The sequence below is a fragment of the Primulina tabacum genome, chromosome 6 (assembly GCF_025594145.1).
Source record: "Primulina tabacum isolate GXHZ01 chromosome 6, ASM2559414v2, whole genome shotgun sequence".
NCBI classification, from domain to species: Eukaryota; Viridiplantae; Streptophyta; class Magnoliopsida; order Lamiales; family Gesneriaceae; genus Primulina; species Primulina tabacum.
The window spans coordinates 16226906-16250419 of NC_134555.1; the positions used below are offsets into that span (position 1 = coordinate 16226906).

The following is a 23514-nucleotide window of genomic DNA, read 5'->3' on the forward strand; positions in this document are numbered from 1 at the left end:
AGCTTCGATCACATTCTCAGTTTTGGCAAGTTCAAACACCTTTCTTCATTCTTCACCATTTTAGTGAATGCACCTTTTGTTATGAAGAAAGTAAGAGCATGGAAAACCCGAACCTTATGCCAATCATCAAAGAAATTGTGGTTCTGCAACGAGAACCTTGTGCCATTTTACAGATGATTTTGCGTCGAGAAATTGTGGTTCTGCAACGAGTTTCCCTTTGCCTTTATCGAAAGATGAGGCAGGCATCACGGGTCGAAAAGCAGAAGACCCTGCAAAAGATTCACGAATAACAACTCCAGACGAGGGTCTGAAGGTCGGAGCTGTAGAAGAGGTGGTAGCAGAAGTAATTGCTGGCTTGGTGACGGGAGCAGATACTCGCAAAGAAGACGTGGCTTCTAGAAACACTTGTCTCAACGGGACAGTGTCCAAATCAGCAACGGCTGTTGTTTTCTTGATGTGAAGCATCGTGCAAGCCTTCTTATTTGTAGGGGTGGCAGGGACAGATGCTTGAATAGGAGCAGCAGACTCCTCAGAAACTATTTTATCAGAATCAGTGGAGATAACCACTCTCTTTCTCTTGATATACTTCTGAGATCCTTGGACCCCAGTCTAAGCATCTCCTACCTCATTTTTCAAGGCAATGAACTCAGCAACATATGACTTTGGCCTCAAGGCGAGAACATTATCAGCATCGGCCATAGTCACATAAGAAGCGTCATGATCGTAGTTAAAGGAAAACCAGCATCCTTAAGCATTTTGCTGATTTGAACAGCAAACCCAGAAGACTTCTCAGAACCATATCTTCAAGATTCAAACAAGAAAGTACTTCAATCCACTTTAAATTCAGAAGTGATAGCCGGCATCACTTGGACTTTCTCCTTGGTCAACTTGTCAAAAATACAGGCTTTGACCTATTGTGCTTTTGCAACAATATCAGTAAGCACCTGGTATTCCATCTTGAGTAGCTACTTGAAGCAAGAAGGAGAGAGTTCCTCTCCAGAAGCTGAGAGTTCCTTAGAAATATCATAAAATTCAGAGATACCTGAGTGTGGGAGGAAGAACGTAGATCCCAGCAGTGCAGCATCGATTGAGATAGAAACATGTTGTTGCTTCATCAACTTTAGCTCTAGCATAGAAATCCAGAAGGGTAGTCTTGTAGATGATAGCTGGTGCTTCCAGAAACCTTCGAAGACCAGATTTTTCTATGGCTTTGAACATGTTGACAAGATTTTCATCCTTGATTGTCAACACTGAAGCAAAATTAACTTGATAAGCATTTAGAGTATAAGCTCTAGCCATTTTTCTGCAAGTAGAAATAAGTTCGAAGTAGATTTTGCAGTAGAATGTGTATACGAGAAAAAACAGTAGCTAGTAAGCAAAAGATCTGAAAGTGTAAAGGTTAAAAGACTAAGAAAAGACGGTTAATGTCTAAAATGTACAGCCTTCAGTGAAACATAAAGACACGTGTGAATATGTTTACGGTTGAATTTGAAAAATTGAGCAGAGAGTGTCAGATACTCCAAAAATTTAAAATGACTAAAAGTAGGCGGGCTGTCCAAGGCGGTTACTAAAAAAATCAGAAGAGAGTTTTTCTTCTTATGATAATATCTACTGAAAGTTATGAAGTACTGAAATAATTGCAGCATCTTGATAAAAAATAGTAGACACGCTGTTTTATCGAAAAGACAAACCGTCTTCTGCTTCTAATAAAGCACGGAAAAGGAAAAGACAGAATAAATTAATATTTCCCCTTAATTAATGCAAATAATAAATGCAAAAGATACGATATCTGAGGGAATAACAAGTGACTCTTGATATTCATGCAAGATGTGACCGGTTGGACGTCTCTTTAGCTTCCCAAGACTCTATATAAATACCTGCAATCTCACAAGTTAAAATAAGTACTCAGATAATAAAACAAAAATGGATGATGCAGGTATGTTCTCGGAGTCTTCTCCAGAACTTATTCAGTAGAGGAAATGCAAGGACACTTTCCAGCTTCTCGTAAGATGATGTCTGAAGACATCATTTTTCAAAATATGAAGTCTTGGAAGAAATTCCTTGGCCTGTAATATGAACAATCAGTTAGATTGTTTTTTTTTATTAGGGTTAAGCTGCGGAATCATCCCGTTCAACAACCATGATCATGCAAAGAGAGGGGATTCCAGCAGAGCTTATTTAGGTTCCTGCTGAAGTACTTTGCAGTACTTCAAGCTATTGATATCAACAAAATGTAATAGATAGGACATTGTAATGCATCTGGTTTTATGAATGAAATATTCAATTTTGTCATATTTCTGTTTATCTACTGCTTTTACTTAACGCAAATAAGTGAATAAACAAGTAACAAGAAATAAACAGAAGGAAGAGTGAGAAAAAATTAGTCTAAAAAATTTAATGCTCGATGACTCCTCGTCTTCCTCAAGTCTTTTCTATAAATACAGATGACTTCTGCTTATAATGACAATAGTATTCCAATGGATTGTGAAAGCTGTACTCATGTTCCTTTTCCTTTCTGGACACCTCTACTTCTGCAAGAATTAAAGAGTGGTGCAGAAGACTTCATTTTTGACGAGGTTATGTCCATTTGGACTATTGCTCATGATCTCCAGGAAATCAACACCGGAGAATTTCCTGCTTCTGCCTGACAGAGGTCACTAGCAAGAAGGTTCAAAAGGCTTGCTCGAGTTGATCACATATCCGAGCTGGTCAAGGATGATGTGCTGAACCACATGCTGCTGTCAAGAGAGTTGGAGTGGCTTGACCTTTTCACCAATTCTGAAAACTTACGGAATATTAGGAGTAATGATTTGAATATCTGGTTTAGAATGTGGCAATATGCTATAGAAAGAAGTTTGAATCAAGTTGTAAGACGTCGATTTCATTCTTAATAAAATAACAGTAGTTACCACTAATTGTCTCCTTTTCTTATGAACTCACTGATATTAGATGAGAAACAAATAACTGACAGCAATTAATAGACTGATGGCAACAATGTATTCAAGTTAAATCAAACCAAGAACATTTAGAAAATAAGAAAACTTATGCTCAGGCAGAGGCTTTGTAAAGATGTCTACTGCTTGTTGATAAGTAGAAACATATTCTAGACGAATGTCCTTCTTCTATACATGATCTCTAATAAAATGGTGTCTGATATCTATGTGCTTTGTTCTGGAATGAAGTACTGAATTTTGCGTGATTGCTATAGCACTGGTATTGTCACAAAAGATAGGTGATTCTGAAGCTTGAACTCCATAGTCTTTAAGTTATTGTTGTATCCACAGTATTTGAGAGCAGCAGCTTCCAGCGGCAAGATATTCTGCTTCTGCAGTAGAGGTTGCTATGGTAGTCTGCTTTCTAGTAAACCAGGAGATTAGCCTATCACCAAGAAATTGACAAAAACAACTTGTGCTTTTGCTGTCGAATTTGCAACCTGCATAATCAGCATTTTAATATCCAATAAAATTGAAAGATGAATCATTAGGATACCATAAGCCAACATTTTGAGTGCCTTTCAAATATTTCAGTATACGCTTAGCAACAATGTAATGTGACTGCTTAGGGTTAGATTGAAATCTTGCACAAATATACACAGCAAACATAATATAAGGTATATTTGAAGTAAGATATAATAGGGAACCAATAAGACCACAATACTGAGTTATCCCTACTGAAATTCCATTTTCATCCATATCAAGTTTAGTAGATGAGCTCATAGGAGTAGAAGCAGCAGAGCATGTTTCCATGCCAAACTTTTTCAGAAGTTCCATAGTATACTTAGCTTGATTTAAAAAGATTCCAGTATCAAGTTGCTTGATCTGCAGTCCTAGGAAGATGTTAATTCTCCCATCATGCTCATTTCAAATTGTTTCTGCATCAGTTTGGAGAACTTTACACATGATTTGTGGTTAGTTGACCCAAAGATAATGTCATCAACATAAATTTGAACAACAGAATGTGCTTATTCTTAACTAAAGTGAACGGAGTTTTATCTACTGTGCCAATAGTAAAATCATGATTAACAAGAAATTGTGAATGTGGAAGCCCATGCTCCTGATTAACGTTTAATGACGAAACAACCAGGATTTATTAATGTAAACAGCGAAAGTGATTAAAATTTTTCCTTCTGGGCCAATGGAAATTTCGGCATGACCCCCCCGTAAATAGGACATCCCAAAAATTTCCAAACAACATTTATATACTCGAAATAAAGTCATAACACCAATTCACAAACCTAAAGCCGCACTGGCCAGGACTAGCATATACAGAGCCGACAAGGCTCGCTCACACAACAACAATCCAAAACATCGTAAAAATAACAGTACAGCTACACAGGGCATTCCCTGGCAAAAGTGTGACTCCATAATATAATATCTGGGAACTCTCAATCACAATCCAACTACTGGCACCGCTACCTGACGCTCCACCAGACGCGTCAAATCCTCCTGGATAACCTGCTATGGCATCAAAAACAACAACAACATAAAAAGAATCGAGGGGTCGGGCCCCAGTACGACGAACCAGTAATATTACGACAAATATAATTGACATGAAATAACATCAAGTAAAATGTGATGCAATGCAATGTAATGCAATGCGTGAAAGGTAACAACCGATAACGGATACCAACTGGAGTCCAAATGAATCGCATCAACAACAGTAACAGTGGCCATCCGTTCCAGGAACGTCGCAACGCAACATCAAGTCGCCACTCATCCATGCACGTAGCATCGAGGGTACGGGAGCTACCCGCTCAACTTTCATGCAATTCATCAGGAGTGCTAGTTCTACCCACCCGCTCCATCGATGACGCAACAACTCGATAGATCAATATCAATAGCAATCAAAGGTGTCAAGCACTAATAGTATCAACTCAAATAAATGCATGAATGCAATCACGACTCATTACAAAGTATTCAACGTCATCTCACATCATATAGACGTCATAATAAAACAGTTCATGCGTACCTCAACTGATACCTAATTTACCACCGAAATATCTTAAGGATTTTTCTTAGAATCCAATCCTGTGGCAAATAATACATTTCATATCAAATTCCATTTATTTTTCTATTATTTGACAATTTAGCCTAAAATTCCAAAAATTCTTAATTTAGGCTTTACAATTTCTAAAACTCACTGCAAAGTCAAATATAACGATTTATTTAACTTAATAAACCTAAATTCCTCAATAATATACAACTTGAAATTTCGAAAATTCAATCGTACCGAATCTGAAAATTTCGATATTTTCTAGGAATTTCCAAAATTTTCATTTTTTATTTCTAATGCTATAAACACATCCCAATAACGATTTAACATTTCAAAATCATAAATTCCCAAATTAATAAGCTAAATTCGAAATATTATCTACTTAAATTTCGAAAATTAGCTTAATACCTCCAATCGGCTCCGATATAGCACCTACAATCAATAATCCAATTTAAATTAATATTGGTACCAAATTTAATCCAAAAATGGAACAACCCTTAAACAATTTCTGTTATCATGATTTGTACCTCAATATATATACCAAAAGGAAGCCTACAACCCAGAGAACAAAAGCCCTCAATGAATTTTCGAACTCCGGCGACGTACAGCGAAGATTTAACGGCGAAAGAGGCGGTGGTTTCCGACGAATTTTCGGAAGTCGCGAGTTTTCTTAGCAAAAATGGTATCAATGGATAGCTCTTTTCGAGAGGATTCTTAATATGTATTTAGTTTAATTTTTGGGTGATTAATCGACGGATGAAGTTTTGAGAAGAATAAAGAAAACTTCGGCAGGGAAGGAAATTGATGATTATCATTTCTTTTTCCTTTTTTTTTTAACTTACTTACTAAATGGGCTGGGCTTGGGGTTTTAGTTTGGGCATAGGGAAATAAGCTCTCACATTCTCCCCTACTAATAAAAGATTTCGTCTTCGAAATCTAGCATATACAACATTTATACAAAAGTGGTTTATAAACATTTACCACTGATAGTACATAGGGAAATCAGAATATATGGAATAATTTATTACATTTTCAAACAAATGAGGCCAATTCTGACGCATTTTAGCCTCTAATTCCCATGTAGCTTCTTCTCTCCCATGTCTACTCCACTGCACCATAACCAGTGGTATCGTCTTATTCCTAAGTTGCTTTTCTTTACGATCAAGAATTTGCACTGGATGCTCAACATAGCTAAGGGAACTATCGAACTCCACCTCATCAGTCCTCAAGACATGAGAAGGATCTGGCTCGTACTTTCGTAACAATGATACATGAAACACATCATATATCGCAGACAAACTCTGCGGCAAGTCTAAACGATAAGCCAACGTGCCAATTCTCTCAACAATCGCATATGGGTCAATATAACGCGGAGCTAGCTTCCTTTGCGCCCAAATCTCATAGTACCACGAAACGGTGATACTTTCAAGAAAACCTGGTCGCCAACCTGAAATTCTAAAGGCCTACGCCTTTTATTATCATAACTGGCTTGACGATCTTGCGCTGCTTTCATTTGTTTCCTGATCATTTCAACATTTTCTTTCATTTCTTGAACAAATTCTGGCATTGACATTTGTCGTTCTCCTACATCTTCCCAACATATCGGAGATCTACACTTTTTGTCGTATAGATCTTCAAATGGTGCCATCCCGATGGTTGCTTGGAAGCTATTATTGTAAGAGAATTCAACAAGTGACAATGATTCCTGTCAACCACCACTATAATCCATCACGACTGCTCGCAACATGTCCTCGAGTGTCTGAATGGTCCTCTGTGACTGACCATCTGTTTGTCGGTGATATGCAGTGCTCATTGCCAACTTTGAACCCAATGCTGATTGCAAACTACCCCAAAACTTCGAAGCAAACCTAGGATCATGATCTGATACTATGGTTACAGGCACACCATGTAATCTCACTACATGATCGATGTACATTTTTGCCATTTTCTTATAAGTACAAGTACGATCATAAGGAATATAATGGGCTGATTTAGACAATCTATCCACAATCACCCAAATCGCATCACAGCCACGATTAGAACGAGGTAGGAGTGTGACAAAATACATAGCAATGTGCTCCCAATTCCACTGTGCCACTTCAAGACTATGTAACATACCACCAGGTCTCATTCTCTCAGCTTTAACCTGTTGGCACGTCAAACATTTAGCCACAAAGTCCGAAATCTCTTTCTTCATACCTTCCCACCAGTAATGGGATTTCAAGATATGATACATCTTTTTGATTCTAGGATGAACACTATGTTGACTACAATGAGCTTCTCAAAGTATAGCTTCTTTTAAGTCTATCAAATTCGGAACCACGAGTCTACCATTATAGCGCAGACATCCATTTGAAGCAACACTAAACTTGTCTGATTGACCCGTCTGAGTCAATTCTTTCAATTTATGAACATGCGGATCATTCTTTGATTTTAGAAACAATATGTGGTTCAACTTGAATAGTTGAAACTATAAAGTAGTCGCCCTTAGACTGATAAGTCCATCATGAACCTTCCTGCTCAGAGCATCTGGAACTTGATTCATTCGTCCTGGTTGGTACTGAATCTCACAATCAAAGTCCTTAAGCTATTCCAACCATCGACGCTGTCTCATATTCAAGTCAGACTGTGTGAAAAGATACTTCAGACTCTTGAGATCAAAATAAATCACAAATTGTTCTCCGTACAGATAATGATGCCATATCTTTAATGCAAATACAATGGCAGCTAACTCCAAATCATGAAATGGATATCGAGTCTCATGTGGCTTCAACTGACGAGATGCATACGCAATCACTCGCCCATTTTGCATCAAAACACAACCCAGTCCATTTAGAGAAGCACCTGTACAAACAACAAATCTACCTGAGTCTGAAGGCAAAGCTAGCACTGGAGATGTGGTTAACTTTTCTTTCAAAGTCTGAAAACTAGACTCACATTCTGTACTCCATACAAAACATCGATCTTTCTGTGTAAACTATGTCATAGGCCTCGCTATTCTAGAAAATCGCTCAATGAAACGCCTCTAATACCCATCTAATCCCAAAAAGCTTCGAATCTCCGACACATTTGTTGGTTTAGGCCAGTTGATAACAGCTTCAACTTTACTAGGATCAACAGATACTCTTTGTGCTGATATAACATGGCCTAAAAATAAAACTATATCCAAACAGAACTCACACTTAGAAAATTTGGCATACAATTGCGCTTCTCTGAGTGTTTGGAGGACTAATTTCAAATGTTTTTCGTGCTCTTTCTTTGACATGGAATAAATCAAGATGTAATCAATAAATACGATCACAAATTTATCTTTGAATTCCCGGAATACATGATTCATTAAATCCATAAAAACCGCTGGAGCATTAATCAAACCAAACGACACGACTAGGAATTCATAGTGTCCATAACGTGTCCGAAATGCTATCTTAGGAACATCTTCCTCTCGGACTCTAAGCTGATGGTATCCGGAACCAAGATCAATCTTGGAATACACAGAAGTACCCTGCAACTGATCAAACAGGTCGTCAATACACGGCAGAGGATACTTATTCTTCATAGTAGCCCGGTTTAACTGTCGATAATCGCCACACATTCTCATTGTTCCGTCTTTCTTCTTTACAAACAATACTGGAGCTCCCCAGGGCGACATACAGGGTCTGATATATCCTTTTTCCAGTAAATCCTGAGGCTGTTCTTTGAGTTCTTTCAACTTTTCCGGGGCTAAACGATATGGTGCTCTAGAAATAGGATTTGTCTCTGGCATCAATTCAATGCTAAGATATATTTCCCTTTGAGGCGGAAAACCTGGAATCTCATCATACATTTGGAAAATTTTTGACAACGGGAATGTCTGAAACTTTCAATTGTTCTTCCCGTGTTACATCAAGACATAAATAAAAAATCCTTCATTTCCGATTGACAACAACCTGAACATTTTCAATTTAGATACTAATGAAATTCGAGACTGTGAATCAAAACCATAAAAATTCCATTTGCTACAATAATATGGTCTAAATCTGACAACTCCATGGAAATAATCCACAATGGCTCGATAATTCGTCAACACATCCATACCCAGAATACAGTCAAAATCAATCATGGCAAATTTGATTAGATTTGTTATCATAATATTACCCTCAAATCTAATCACACAGTTCAAAACTATCTCACGGGACATCAAATATACACCGGAAGGAGTAGCAACTGACACACTATCCAACAAAGGAATAGTAGCAATCTCATGCTCATCAACAAATGCAACAGATAAAAATGAATGAGATGCTCCTGTGTCTATCTATATGCGTGCAGGATAGTCAAAAAAAATAACAAATACCTGCAATCACTCCTCCTGGTGCATCCTGAGCCTGGTCCTGAGTCAAAGCATGGACATGGGCTTGTTGTGGCCCTGGAAATGGCTGCTGAATAGGACCTTTGGGAGGTGGGTAACTAGACTGCTGAAATGATTGGGTAGGAGCATATGGTCTACAGACTGGTCCACGGGGAACTTGACAAAACTGTTGTGGCTGGAACTGTTGTCTCCCAGCATTAGGAAATACCCTGGCGTAATGTCCAACCTGACCACAGTTATGACAAGTCCCCTGAACTCCTACACATTGCGCGCTAAAATGTCGACCACCACATCGGTCACAATGCACAGTGCTAGACGACCCAATAGAACCTCCCCCTCGTGCGCTGCCTGAACTGGAGGAGCTGGATTGAGACTTCTTCTTGAATTGCTTTCCTTTTACCTTGTACTTCTGTTGTTTGGGTTGTTGGTATGACTGTACAGGCTGGTATGGAGGTAAATCCACTGGCATCGGCATACTACTCCCAGATCCCTGAGAAACAGATGATGGACCTGGCTGTGGGTCTCCTCTGAGCAAACTTGCTTCAATTTTCTTTGCCTTTTCCACTGCTTGAATAGACGTATTAGACGATCCAGTCATTACCAAAGTATGAACAGTCCGCTGCAACCCGTGCAGAAAAAGTGATAGTTTAGCCTGATCATTCCTAGCAACATGTGGAACATAGGGCAAAAGAGCAGAAAACTGTGAAGCGTATTCCACCACTGATTTGTTGCCCTGCACCAACTGATTGAACTCTTCTTCTTTAGCAGCATAATATGATGGTGGTGCATATTCTTGGGTAAAGTGAGCACGAAAAGCATCCTAAGTAATAATTTCACCAGAGTCCTTCATTGCTTCCTCTATGGCTTCCCACCAGAGTTGTGCTCGGTCTTTAAGTTGGTAGATGGCAAGCTTCAATCTAATATCTTTGGAATACTCCAACAAATTAAATAGATTATTTATACTTTTCAGCCAGCCTGCTGCTTTTTCTCCGCTCTCGTTGCCAAAGAATTTTGAGGGACATAATTCTTGGAACTGAGAAATTATTAACTGCATTCCTCCAACTTTCTGTGTCAGATGTTCCACTTCTTCCTCAATCGCTACCTGTCTAGCTCCAGGTCTTTTAGTTCGAGGAGGTTCCTGGTTCAATTCTTCTTCAACATTTTGAGCGACTTGTCCTCGAGGTCGACCACGTCTACCTCTAATGATATCCGCAAGTCCTCGAACATTTTGCGCCTCAGATTCCTGTGCTATTTCTTTTCCTTTTCTACCTCTTCCTCCAGGTGCCATTCTACAAGACACGAGGATTAAATTCACAGGCAGGTAACAGGTAAATGAAAGTTATAGGCAATTTCTAGACTACATACCATGTCTAATCAGCTAGTCGTTCTAACGCAGTTAAATTCAAGCAAATCATACCAAATAATTCAAATAAGAGCAAATAGTCAAACACATGCACAATCATGTTATTTGTGTCTAGACTCAAGTTCCCTAGACTCTAATTCGAGCATATCCCAGTTACGCTCTGATACCAACTGCGAAGGCCCGTGCTCCTGATTAACGTTTAATGACCAAACAACCAGGATTTATTAATGTAAACAGCGAAAGCGATTAAAAATTTTCCTTTTGGCCCAATAGAAATTTCGACATGACCCCTCCCCCTTGTAAGTAGGACATCCCAAAAATTTCCAAACAACACAAACAACATTTATAAACTCGAAATAAAGTCATAACATTAATTCACAAACCTATAGCCGCACGGGCCAGGACTAGCATATACAGAGCCGACAAGGCTCGCTCACACAACAACAATCCAAAACATCGTAAAAATAACAGTACAGCTACACAGGGCATTCCCTGGCAAAAATATGACTCCATAATATAATATATGGGAACTCTCAATCACAATCCAATTACTGGGCACCGCTACCTGACGCTCCACCAGACGCGTCAAATCCTCCAGGATAACCTGCTATGGCATCAAAAACAACCACAACATAAAAAGAATCGAGGGGTCGGGCCCCAGTACGAGGAACCAGTAATATTACAACAAATATAACTGACATGAAATAACATCAAGTAAAATGCGATGCAATGCAATGTAATGCAATGCTTGAAAGGTAACAACCGATAACGGATACCAAACGGAGTCCAAATGAATCGCATCAACAACAGTAATAGTGACCACCCGCGCCAGGAACGTAGCAACGCAACATCAAGTCGCCACTCATCCATGCACGTAGCATCGAGGGTAAGGGAGCTACCCGCTCAGCCCTCATGCAAGTCATCAGAAGTGCTAGTCCTACCCATCCGCTCCATCGATGACGCAACAACTCGATAGATCAATATCAATAGCAATCAAAGGTGTCAAGGCTCGAAATGCTATGCACTAATAGTATCAACTCAAATAAATGCATGAATGCAATCACGTATTCACAGAAGCACATAAAGCACACCACAACTCATTACAAAGTACTCAACATCATCTCACATCATATAGACGTCATAATAAAACAGTTTATGCGTACCTCAACTGATACCTAATTTACAACCGAAATATCTTAAAGCCTTTTCGCAGAATCCAATCCTGTGGCAAATAATACATTTCATATCAAATTCCATTTATTTTTCTATTATTTGACAATTTAGCCTAAAATTCCAAAAATTCTTAATTTAGGCTTTACAATTTCTAAAACTCACTGCAAAGTCAAATATAACGATTTATTTAACTTAATAAACCTAAATTCCTCAATAATATACAACTTGAAATTTCGAAAATTCGATCTTACCAAATCAGAAAATTTCAATATTTTCTAGGAATTTCCAAAATTTTCATTTTCTATTTCTAATGCTATAAACACATCCCAATAACGATTTAACATTTCAAAATCAAAAATTCCCAAATTAATAAGCTAAATTCGAAATGTTATCTACTTAAATTTCAAAAATTAGCTTAATACCTCCAATCGGCTCCGATATAGAACCTACAATCAATAATCCAATATATATTAATATTGGTAACCAATTTTAATCCAAAAATGGAACAACCCTTAAACAATTTCTGTTATAATGATTTGTACCTCAATATATATACCAAAAGGAAGCCTACAACCCAAAGAACAAAAGCCCTCAATGAATTTTCGAACTCCGGCGACGTACAGCGAAGATTTAACGGCGAATGAGGCGGTGGTTTCCGACGGATTTTCGGAAGTCGCGATTTTTCTTAGCAAAAATGGTATCAATGGATAGCTCTTGTCGAGAGGATTCCGAATATGTATTTAGTTTAATTTTTGGGCAATCGGAGTGGCAATAATCGATGGATGAAGTTTTGAGAAGAATAAAGAAAACTTCGGCTGATCATACGGGAGAGGGAAGAAAATTGATGATTATCATTTCTTTTTCCTTTTTTTTTTTTAACTTACTTACTAAATTGGATGGGCTTGGGTTTTAGTTTGGGCTTGGGGAAATGGGCTCTCACAATGAAAGTGTGTCATACCAAGCTCAAGGGGCATGTTTTAAACAATACAGGGCTTTGTGTAATTTAAATACATGATTTGGTAAGAAATGATCGTTAAAACCCGGAGGTTGTTCAACGTAGACTTCTTCTTGTAGTATGCCATTTAAAAAGGCGCTTTTCACGTCCATCTGATAAACTTTGATATTTTTGAAAGCAGCAAAGGCTATGAATATTCTGATTGCTTCAAGCCTTGCTACTGGTGCATAGGTTTCATCATAGTCTATCCCTTCTTCTTGTCTGAAACCTTGAGCAACCAGTCTTGCTTTATTTCTGACCATAGTGCCTTCTTCATTTAGTTTGTTTCTGAACACCCACCATGTTCCAATAACAGCTTGATGAGTTGGTCTAGGTACGAGAAACCAAACTTCATTTCTCTTAAATTGATTCAGCTCTTCTTGCATAGCTTCAATCCAAATGGGATCCAGAAGAGCTTCTTCAATTTTCTTTGGTTCATCCTAGGAGATAAAGGTAGCAAGCATATATTCATTAATCATTTGACTTCTGGTTCTTAATGGAGCTACATGATTACCAATATCCAAAGATGAAGGATGAGATTTCCTCCAAACAAAAGGGTTTATAGAGATTTCTTCCTGTTTTGATGGATTTGAATCGGGCTCAACTAAAACAGTAGCAGGTTCTGGAATGTGTACTTCTGGTTCTGGTAAATCTTGTGTATGATCAATTGGTTCTATCAGAAGAATGTCTGGTTCTGGATTTTGAGCATCTTTAACACTAGGTTCTGCATCATCTTCACTATCTAGTTCAAGATGAATCATGTCTAACCTATTACTTAGATTTGACACGTTAGAAGTTCCAGGGGCACTGCTATCTTCATAAAAAACAACATGAATGGATTCTTCAACATTAAGAGTTCTATTATTGAAGATCCTGAAAGCTTTTCTTTCTGTTGAATAACCAAGAAATAATCCAGCATCTGATTTTGAATCAAATGCAGACAAGTAGTTTTTACCGTTATTGTGAACAAAACATCTGCAACCAAACACATGAAAATAAGATACGTTAGCACTTACTCCCTTTCCATATTTCTTACGGAGTCTGATTGTGCCTTTTGTTGATCATTGTTTTGTATTGTGTGTAGAAAGCTGTGTTGATTGCTTCTGCCCAGAATCGCTGAGAGATATCTACATCTGCTAACATGGTTCTAGTAGCTTCTTTAAGAGTTCTGTTTCTCCTCTCAGCTACTCCATTATAGTGAGGTGTTCTGGAAACTAAACATGTAGGAACATTAATATGATCTTTATTCCATGATACTTTGTACGTGTTACCTTCTCTTTTTCCAGTTAACACAATAGATTTATCAGCATTTTTAACTGTGCATGTGTGCTTCTGAAATCCCATAGAATAACCATTATCACATAGTTGACTAATGCTAATCAAGTTGTAACAAAGATTTTCAACTAATAGTACATCATTGATAGTAATGTTATCATGGATAATCTTATCCTTACCCACGGTTTTACCTCTTGAGTTATCTCCAAATGTTATCTTTGGTCCAGTACAACTTATTACTTCTGATAGTATATTTTTCTGTCTAGTCATATGTCTGGAACAACCACTGTCTAGATACCATGTGGAGCTACTGATTTTGGCTTTCCTCTCCTGTTCCTGCAAACACAAATTTTAGTATCTAGTACCCAATCTATTTGGGTCCAATCCTTATCAGTCCTTTAGGGACCCACATTTGTACAATTCTTGATGACCTTGTACTTCGGATATCCAAAGCGGTGTGTGCAACAGAAGATCTGCTATTTCTAACAGAATGCATCTTCGAATGTTGTTCTTCCCTTCTGTTCTTGTTGCCTGGTCTGTATCTCTTCTGGACAGGTCTAGAATTATAGTACTGGTAGTTTTTAACCTTCATAGAGGGTTGTCCTTCTGAGTTGAATCCTCTGTTGGATCCAGAACTCTGGTGAACTCTTCCCTTAGGTTCAACATAGCCCAGACCATAATTCTTCCATCTGTTCGTATCATCTACAGTCCTTTCAACTTGAATAGTTGGTACATCAGGTTCATATACCACACTGGATTTGACAAAGTGAATGAATTTCCCTTTGCCTTTATCCAGGTCTGGATTAGTACTAGTTTCAGAAGTGCTTTCATTATTGCAGAATCCGAGACCACTCCTGTCACCGGATTGCTTCTGCAATTCTTGCATCTTCTCTAAAGAAATAGAAGACTTTTTCCATGCATTGACCACAACAGATAGCTTCTGGTTTTCAGACCTCATTGTTTGGTAGTCTGCATTCACTCTTTCATTCTCATTTCTTAACTTACTCATCTCAACATTTAAATCATTGCAGCTGTTCTCTTGCAAGAAAGTGAACTTACTGACTTGATTCTTTAAGTCTTGATTTTCAATCTTAACTTCCTCGAATGATTGAGAAAGTCTCGAGTACTCTTCCACCATGTCAGGCAGTCCTTTAATTAAATCAGTTTGTGTAAATTAATCAGAGTCAAAGTCAAGTACCTCTCCAGATGTCGAGGTTGGTTCAATACTTGCCATGAGACATTTGATCTCTTCTGCATCATTTTCGCTAGAATGACTTTCTGAGTCTTCTGACTCAGAACTAGAATCCGCCCATTTAGAATTGCTTTCCTCAGAAATCATCGCTTTGCGGTCTCTTCTGAATTTCTTGTCATTCCTCTTGTGTTCCTTTTTCTTCTGGTCATCCTTCTTGGGCTTTGGACAATCAGCAATAAAGTGACCGATCTTTCCACAGTTAAAACATGCAATGTCAACGGGTGGTGAATCCTTCTTGAAGTTCCGATTAGGGCTTTGGTAAGCTCGGTGATTCCTTTTCATGAATCTGGAGAATTTCTTCACAAAGAGAGACATAGCATCATTGCTGATCTTATCAGCAGTCTTTTCAAAAGTGCTTTCAATAGTGGAAGAAGGCAATGCTTGTGGAACTACTGTAGCAGCACCAGCACCAGCAGCAAAAATAGTAGTAGTAGCAGCAAAAGCCTTGGTTTGTAGACTTGTGGAGCGCTTTTCTCCAGTTCTCACTTCTAGTTCGAGCTCATAGCCTTTTAAGTCAGCAAACAAGTCATGTAGCTCCAACTTGTTTAGATATTTAGAGACTCTCATAGCCATTTTTTTAACGTCCCATTCCCTGGGCAAAGCTCTCATTACTTTGAGTGCTATTTCCCTGTTGCCATACTCTTTCCTAAGAGTTGCTAGTTCATTAACCAGGCTGCTGAAACGTTCGTCAAACTCGTTCAGAGTTTCTCCAGCTTTCATTTTGAGATTCTCTAATTTCTGCATTGCTACAGACAGTTTATTCTCCTTCGTCTGCTCATTTCCTTCACAGATTTGGATGAGTTTACTCTCATTTCCTTCTAGTTTTACAAACTCTTCTCAAAGATATAGTAACGTGAATATGTTTGTAGAGAGAGTAAGAAACAATCAGCACAATATGATCTCAAAAGATCAGACAATTAATATGAAGCGTGTGCTGATTTTCTGTATATTGAGCTTGAAGATGATAAGAAAATCTGAGTGCTCACATCATCGTTCGTATGTTAAAGAATGTGCTTGTAGTTTTTGGTAACTAGTAAACGTCGTTGATCTTGCGTATATATAGAAGTATTGAATCCAACGTCTATAAACAAAACGGTTTTTTTATTTCAGATAGGATCAGCTTTATTACCTAAAAAGGTTCCTGCAAAAAGCTTCAGAACAATCAGTCTTGTTTCATACCACATTTGGTAAAACGTATTAAATGACTTTTTCAGTATTTAATGATGCATTAAATACTTGTACTTGGTAAAGTAACGGTAACATTTAATATATCAACGATAGGTTCTGATTCTAGGAAAGAGTCAAGTTCTGCTTCTATTTTTCTAAGCTGATAAGTACTCGAAGAGTACTGCTTAGTTAAGGCGATACGAGAGCTTCTGCTTTTATACCATCTTCTGGTTTTACTAACGAGATCTACTGGTTTTGACTATCATCACCAAAATTAAATTAAGTTTATCATATAATTTAAACTACCTAAAAATATTTGTAACTGAGTTTTATCAGTTATAATGTCAGGAAATTTTGAACCAAATTCAATACTTCTTTGTATAGGAATTATTTTCCCTTTTTCAATCATATGGCCAAGAAATCTAATATTGGCTTGAAATAAAATCATTTTAGATTTTGATATAACAAGACAATTTTGAATAACAATATTTTTAAACACATCTAAATGTTTAAAATGTGTTTCAATGTCATTAGAAAAGACTGAAATATCATCAATTTAAACAATTATAAAATTGTTGTAATTATAAAAAATATCATTCATAATTTGTTGAAATTCTGAAGGGGCATTTTTTAAGCCAAATGACATAACAGTCCATTCATAATGTTCTATTCGAACATTAAAAGCAATTTTATATCTATCAGATTCTTTTATTTGAATCTGCCAAAATCCTGATTTTAAATCAAACTTTGAAAATATAATAGCATTTACAAGTCTATCTAATAAATCTTTTTTATTAGGAATATTCTTTTCATCAAAATTCTCTTCATATGGAAGAGAAATAATATGCTTCTTACAATTCCAAAATGCATTTGGAAGATCATTACATATTTCTAAAGAGAATTTATTATAAATAATTTTAATTTTTTTTTGTAATTTTGGATTTTGTAATTTGTCATCGATAGTTGAAATTTTTACTTTTTTTTAAAAGAATTAATTTGAAAATTTTTTTTATCAATCTTTTCTTGTAATTCATTTAAAATTCTATGAACAGTTTATTTATTAGTAATATTCTTTTCATCAATGAACAATTTATTATTGTAATTCATTTAAAATTCTATGAACAGTTTTTATTAGGAATATTATTTTCATCAATAAACATTTTATTCTTGTAATTAATTTAAAATTCTATGAACAGTTTTTTATTAGGAATATTATTTTCATCAAAATTCCCTTCATATGGAAGAGAAATAATATGCTTCTTACGATTCCAAAATGCATTTGGAAGATCATTACATATTTCTAAAGATAATTTATTATAAATAATTTTAATTTTTTCTTGTAATTTACGATTTTGTAATTTGTCATCTATAGTTAGAATTTTTACTTCTTTTTTTAAAGAATTAATTTGAAAAGATTTTCTATCAATCTTTTCTTGTAATTCATTTAAAATTCTATGAACATGTTTAGTTATAAACTTAAAAGAAATAGGATTACCTTGAAAAGTTCTTATAATACCTGTTTCATCAACATATGTTAAAGGATAAATTTGATAAATGAAAGGAAGTCCAAATATAAGTTGGCTAGAAATATCTTTTGCTAATAAAAAACTGGTTTGAATCCATTTTTTCTATTTGCAAATATATACTTTTGGTAATTTATAATTTATTTCTAAGGGTTCTCCTCCCGCATGAGAAAGAGAATGAGTTGTTTTATGAAAATACTTTGTAGGAATTAATCCTTCATGTATTACATTTAAATCTGCACCACTATCAATCATAGCTATAAAATTTTTCTTATAAGAATTTTCAATTAATAGAGTAATATTGGTATACAATTTTGATTGGGATCGATATACAGTTTAGAGGGGGGGAGTGAATAAACGCGTTCCTTTGACGGTCGTTTTTGCAAAGGGTGCTAGAATCATGTTAGAGATTATATCTAATCTTGTTCAAGAGTAATTCCAGCAGATAACAATAAATAGTGCGGAAACGATCCGATGGAGTACGGTGAAACACAATAAAACAGTAGGCAGTAGTCAATGGTTGTTTATGGAAGTTCGAAGATAAAATCTTCTATGTCTCCCCTTCTTCCATTTTGCAAACTCTTCTCAAAGAAATAATGACGTGAATATGATTGTAGAGAGAGTAAGAAACAGTCATCACTTTTCCAGAACTTTGTTGTATTCGTTTTATTGTGTTGAGAAGCTAAGAGTTTCTGTAGGCAAATGATAAGTCCTGTTGAAATGGGTGTGTACAAGTGTTGAACTGTAAAAACCAAAGTCTTTTCGTGATACCTACTGGAAACAGAAGAAGGGGAGACGTAGAAGATTTTATCTTCGAACTTCCATAAACAAACATTGACTACTGCCTACTGTTTTATTGTGTTTCACCGTACTCCATCGGATCGTTTCCGCACTATTTATTGCGATCTGCTGGAATTAATCTTGAACAAGATTAGCTATAATTACAAACTCTTCTCAAAGATACAATGACGTGAATATGATTGTAGAGAGAGTAAGAAAGAGTCAGCACAATGTGATCTCAAAAGATCAGATAACTAATGTGAAGCGTTTGCTGCTTTTCTGTATATTGAGTTTTGAAGATGATAAGTAAGTCTGAGTGCTCAAATCGACATTTTTCTATGAGAGAATGTAAACGTTGTTTCGGTGGTCTATAAACGTCATTGATCTTGTGTATTTATAGAAGTTTTGAATCCAACGTCTCTTAACAAAACAGATTCTTTGACTTCTGATAGAATCAGCTTTATTACCTAAAAATGTTCCTGCAAAGAGCTTCAGAACAATCAGTCTTATTTCATACCACATTTGGTAAAACGTATTAAATGACTTTGTTCAGGATTAATGATGCATTTAATATTCGTACTTTGTAGAGTAACAGTAACATTTAATATAAGATCGATAGGTTCTGATTCAACAAAAGTCAAGTTCTGCTTCTGTTTATCTAAGCCGATAAGTACTCGAAGAGTACTGCTTTGTTAAGGCGATACGAGAACTTCTATTTTTTATGCTATCTTCTATTTTACTAACGCGATCTACTAGTTTTGACTATCATCACCACAATTAAATTAAGTGTATCAATTTCGCCCTTTGCGGTGATGCCAAAACCTAGAAGTTAGTATGATGAAGAAACCTAGTTAAATCAGAAACAGATAGCAATTATAACCAAATAATTTAAAAGTAAATAAACAGTAAAGCATAGTTCAAAAGAGTATTAATCAAAAAGATTAATCATCAGTCCCAATATCTTTGAATAGTGCATCATCATCATCCTGAGGATCTTGGCTTCTGAAGGATGGTTCTGCTTGATGATGTCCTCCCGATTTACCTTCCTCTATCCTTTCATCTGTCCTACGTTCTACTGCTTCTCCCTTTTTGGCATCAATGCGAGTAAGCAGTTCATCCATTCGTCAGGAAAGACTGATAATGCTATCATTCATCATCTCCAAAAATAGGACTTGATTCAAAACACGATCATTTAGGGCCTGAAGAGATGGAGATTGGGACTCAATCTTGGCATCAATGGATTCCAGTTTCAAATCAGTAGCCTCCACTTTAGTTGAAATTTAGCGTAGAGACGACTCATGATCAGAGACAGTTCGTAGAACATCAGATTGATGAAGAACGATGTTGGCGTTACTAGACAAAACATTTTTCCTGAAAAGTTCGGATTCAACTTCAGGCTTAGCCCACGATTCTGCCATTTTAACGACATTGTTCGTTATGCATTCTCCAAAGAATTTCATGGCGTCGACTTCACCAGCATGTTCAAAGGATATTTGTTTGACGATCTCTAAAATTTTGTCAATATTTCGTGTCAATATGTCAATCTCAAATTCAAGATTAAAGCGCTCTTCATCTAAAGATGGACTTCTTGCGAGCATACGTTGTGAGATTTCAGTAAGATGCGCAACATGAGCAATTCGAGATGGTGAATCAATAGGATGGAAAACTATGGCAGTACAGGAAATGAGATATGTTGGGGCAATAGTAACAACAGTAGTCTGTCCAACAGAAGATCCTTCAGCAGCAGCAGAGGGTTCCGAAAGTGGTCTTTCTTCTGGTTGTTCGGCTTCCATGGCCTCTGGTTGTTCGGCTTCCATGCCCTCTAGTTGTTCACCTGCTGGAATTTGATCACTAAAGATGGCTACCATTTTTTCTTTATGTTCAGCAGAGAAAATCTCCAAATTTGGCAATGATTGAGATGGGGCAGCATCTGATTCTGCTAAATTGTGTTTTGCTGGGAGAGCTGTTGGTTGGACCAAGTCATTTGCCTGAGCTGATTCCGGTGCAGCAGAGACATTAACAACGATAGATTGAATGACTTCATCCATATGAAGCCAATTCATGAACAAATAGAAGAGATGAAGACTGAGTAGGCTGCTTCGGAGATGCAGGAGTACTAGAGACCTTAGATTTTGGTGGAGCTGTAGTCCTTTCCTCAACTGGTTTAGTCTGAGCAAAGTCTGGAATGAAGCCTACTTAATACGGTACAGATTCTCCAAATATCTGTTCTTGAGCAAGAAGTTGCTCATTCATCATTCTCAAACGGTCAGATAGAATATGATCACATTCTGATCCTGAGCAGCAGTTGGAATCATATCATCTAAATTAAAGTGAAGAGTCTTCAAAACTGATTCCATCTTTTGTCGTTTCAGATGCTCAAGATTGAAACTTCGGCGTCTCATAGCTTCGATCACATTTTCAGTCTTGGCAAGTTCAAACACCTTTTTTTCATTCTTTACCATTTTACGGAATGCACCTTTTGTTCTGAAGAATGTGAGAGGATGGAAAACTCGAACCTTATGCCAATCATCAAAGAAAGTCATTCCTTTATTGGCAGATCTCTCAATCGCCTCCAAATGAAGGTTAATACCAGTTAAAACAGATGATTTGGCGTCGAGAAATTGTGGTTCTGCAACGAGTTTCTCTTTGCCTTTATCGGAAGATGAGGCAGGCATCACGGGTCGAAAAGCTGAAGACCCTGCAGAAGATTCATGAATAACAACTCCAGACGAGGGTCTGAAGGTCAAAGCTGTAGAAAAGGTTGTAGCAGAAGTAGCTGCTGGCTTAGTGACCGGAACAGATACTTGCAAAGAAGACGTGGCTTCTAGAAACACCTGTTTCAACGGGACAATGTCTAAATCAGCAATTGCTGCTATTTTCCTAATGCGAAGCACCGTGCGAGCCTTTTTCCTGTTTGGGGTGGCAGGGACAGATGCTTGAGTAGGAGAAGCAGACTCCTCAGAAACTATTTTATCAGAATCAGTGGAGATAACCACTCTTTCTTTCTTGATCTTCTTCCGAGGTCCTTGAACCTCAGTTTGAGCATCTCCAATTTCCCTTTTAAGAGCAACAAATTCCGTCACAAATTACTTTGGCCTCAAGGCGAGCACAATATCAGCATTGGCCATTGTCACGTAAGAAGCGCCCTGTTCAGTAGTGAAAAGAAAACCAGCATCCTTAAGCATTTTGCTTATCTGAACAGCAAAACCAGAAATCTTTCTCAGAACCATATCCTTCAGGATTCTAAACAAGAATCCACTCCAATCCACTTTAAATCCAGAAGTGATGGCCAACATAACTTGTACCTTTTCTTTAGTCAATTTATCAAAAGTACCAGCTTTGACCAACAGTGCTTTTGCAACAATATCAGCAAGCACTTGGTATTCCATCTTCAGTTGCTTCTTGAAGCAAGAAGGAGAGAGTTTCTCTCCAGAAGCTGAGAAAGTAACGAGGACAGCTGACATCTCCTCCTTAGAAGTATCAGAAAAGTTTGAGATACCTGAGCATGGAAGGAAGAAGGTCGATCCCAATAGGGCAGCATCAATTGAAATAGATACATCTCCCTGGGAATAGATGATTTTCCCTTCGTCAACTTTAGCTTTGGCATAAAATTCCAAAAGAGTTGTTTTGTAAATAATTGTTGGTGCTTCCAGAAACCTTCTACGACCAGATTTCTCGATGGCTTTGAACATGTTGACCAGATTTTTGTCCTTGGTTGTAAACACTGAAGAAAAATTAACTTGATAAGCATTGAGTGTGTATGCTCCAGCCATTTTTCTACAAGTAGAAAAGAGTTTGAAGTAGATTTTGCAGTAGAATGTGAATACGAGAGAAAATAGTAGCTAGTATGCGAAAGATTTGAAAGTTTAAAGTTGAAAAAACTGAGAAAAAACGGTTAAAGTCTAGGATGTACAGCCGTCAGTGAAACATAAGAACACGTGTCAATATGTTTACGGTTGAATTTGAAAAGTTGAGCAGAGAGTGTCAGATACGTCAAAATTTTTAAAATAACTAAAAATAGACGGGCTGTCCAAAGCGGTTAATAAAAAATTCAGAAAAGAGTTTGTCGTCTTATGATAATATCTACTAGAAGTTATGAAGTACTAAAATATTTTCTGCATCTTGATAAAAACCAGTAGACACACTCTTTTATCGAAAAGACAAACCTTCTTCTGCTTCTAATAAAGCACGACAAAAGGAAAAGACTGGATAAAATAATATTCCCACTTAATTAATGCAACTAATAAATGCAAAAGATACGTATTTGAGGGAATGATAGATGACTCTTGAAATTCATGCAAGATGTGATCGGTTGGACATCTCTTTAGCTTCCCAATACTCTATATAAGTACCTGCAATCTCACAAAAAAATGTTATGAGCACAAATAATAACAAATCACAAATGGATGATGCAGGCATGCTCTCAAAGTCTCCTCCAGATAGTGATTCAGCAGAGGAATTGACCATTTCCAGCTTCTCGTAAGATGATGTCTGAAAACGTCCTTTTACAAGATATGAAGACTTGGAAGAAATTCCTTGGCCTGTAATATGAAAAATCAGTTAGATTGTTCATTCATAGAAAGACTAAGCTGCGGAGTAACCCCTTTCAACAACCATGATCATGCGAAAAGAGGGGATTCCAGCATA

The 23514-nt window shown here is 37.0% G+C and overlaps 2 protein-coding genes across 2 annotated transcripts; both read right to left on the bottom strand.

The window, feature by feature from the left end:
- Positions 1–5969: 5969 nt before the first annotated feature.
- On the bottom strand, positions 5970–6640 carry LOC142550083 (uncharacterized). Its single transcript, XM_075659321.1, has 2 exons — positions 6400–6640; positions 5970–6304 (listed from the first exon to the last, which is right to left on the bottom strand). Exons 1-2 carry the CDS (start codon positions 6638–6640, stop codon positions 5970–5972), a joined length of 576 nt encoding a protein of 191 aa, XP_075515436.1.
- Positions 6641–6700: 60 nt separating this feature from the next.
- Positions 6701–19988, bottom strand: LOC142550084 (uncharacterized). Its single transcript, XM_075659322.1, has 8 exons — positions 19910–19988; positions 15711–15903; positions 10178–10629; positions 9326–10132; positions 8494–8796; positions 8025–8139; positions 7782–7836; positions 6701–7138 (listed from the first exon to the last, which is right to left on the bottom strand). Exons 1-8 carry the CDS (start codon positions 19986–19988, stop codon positions 6701–6703), a joined length of 2442 nt encoding a protein of 813 aa, XP_075515437.1.
- Between the last annotated feature and the right edge of the window lie 3526 nt (positions 19989–23514).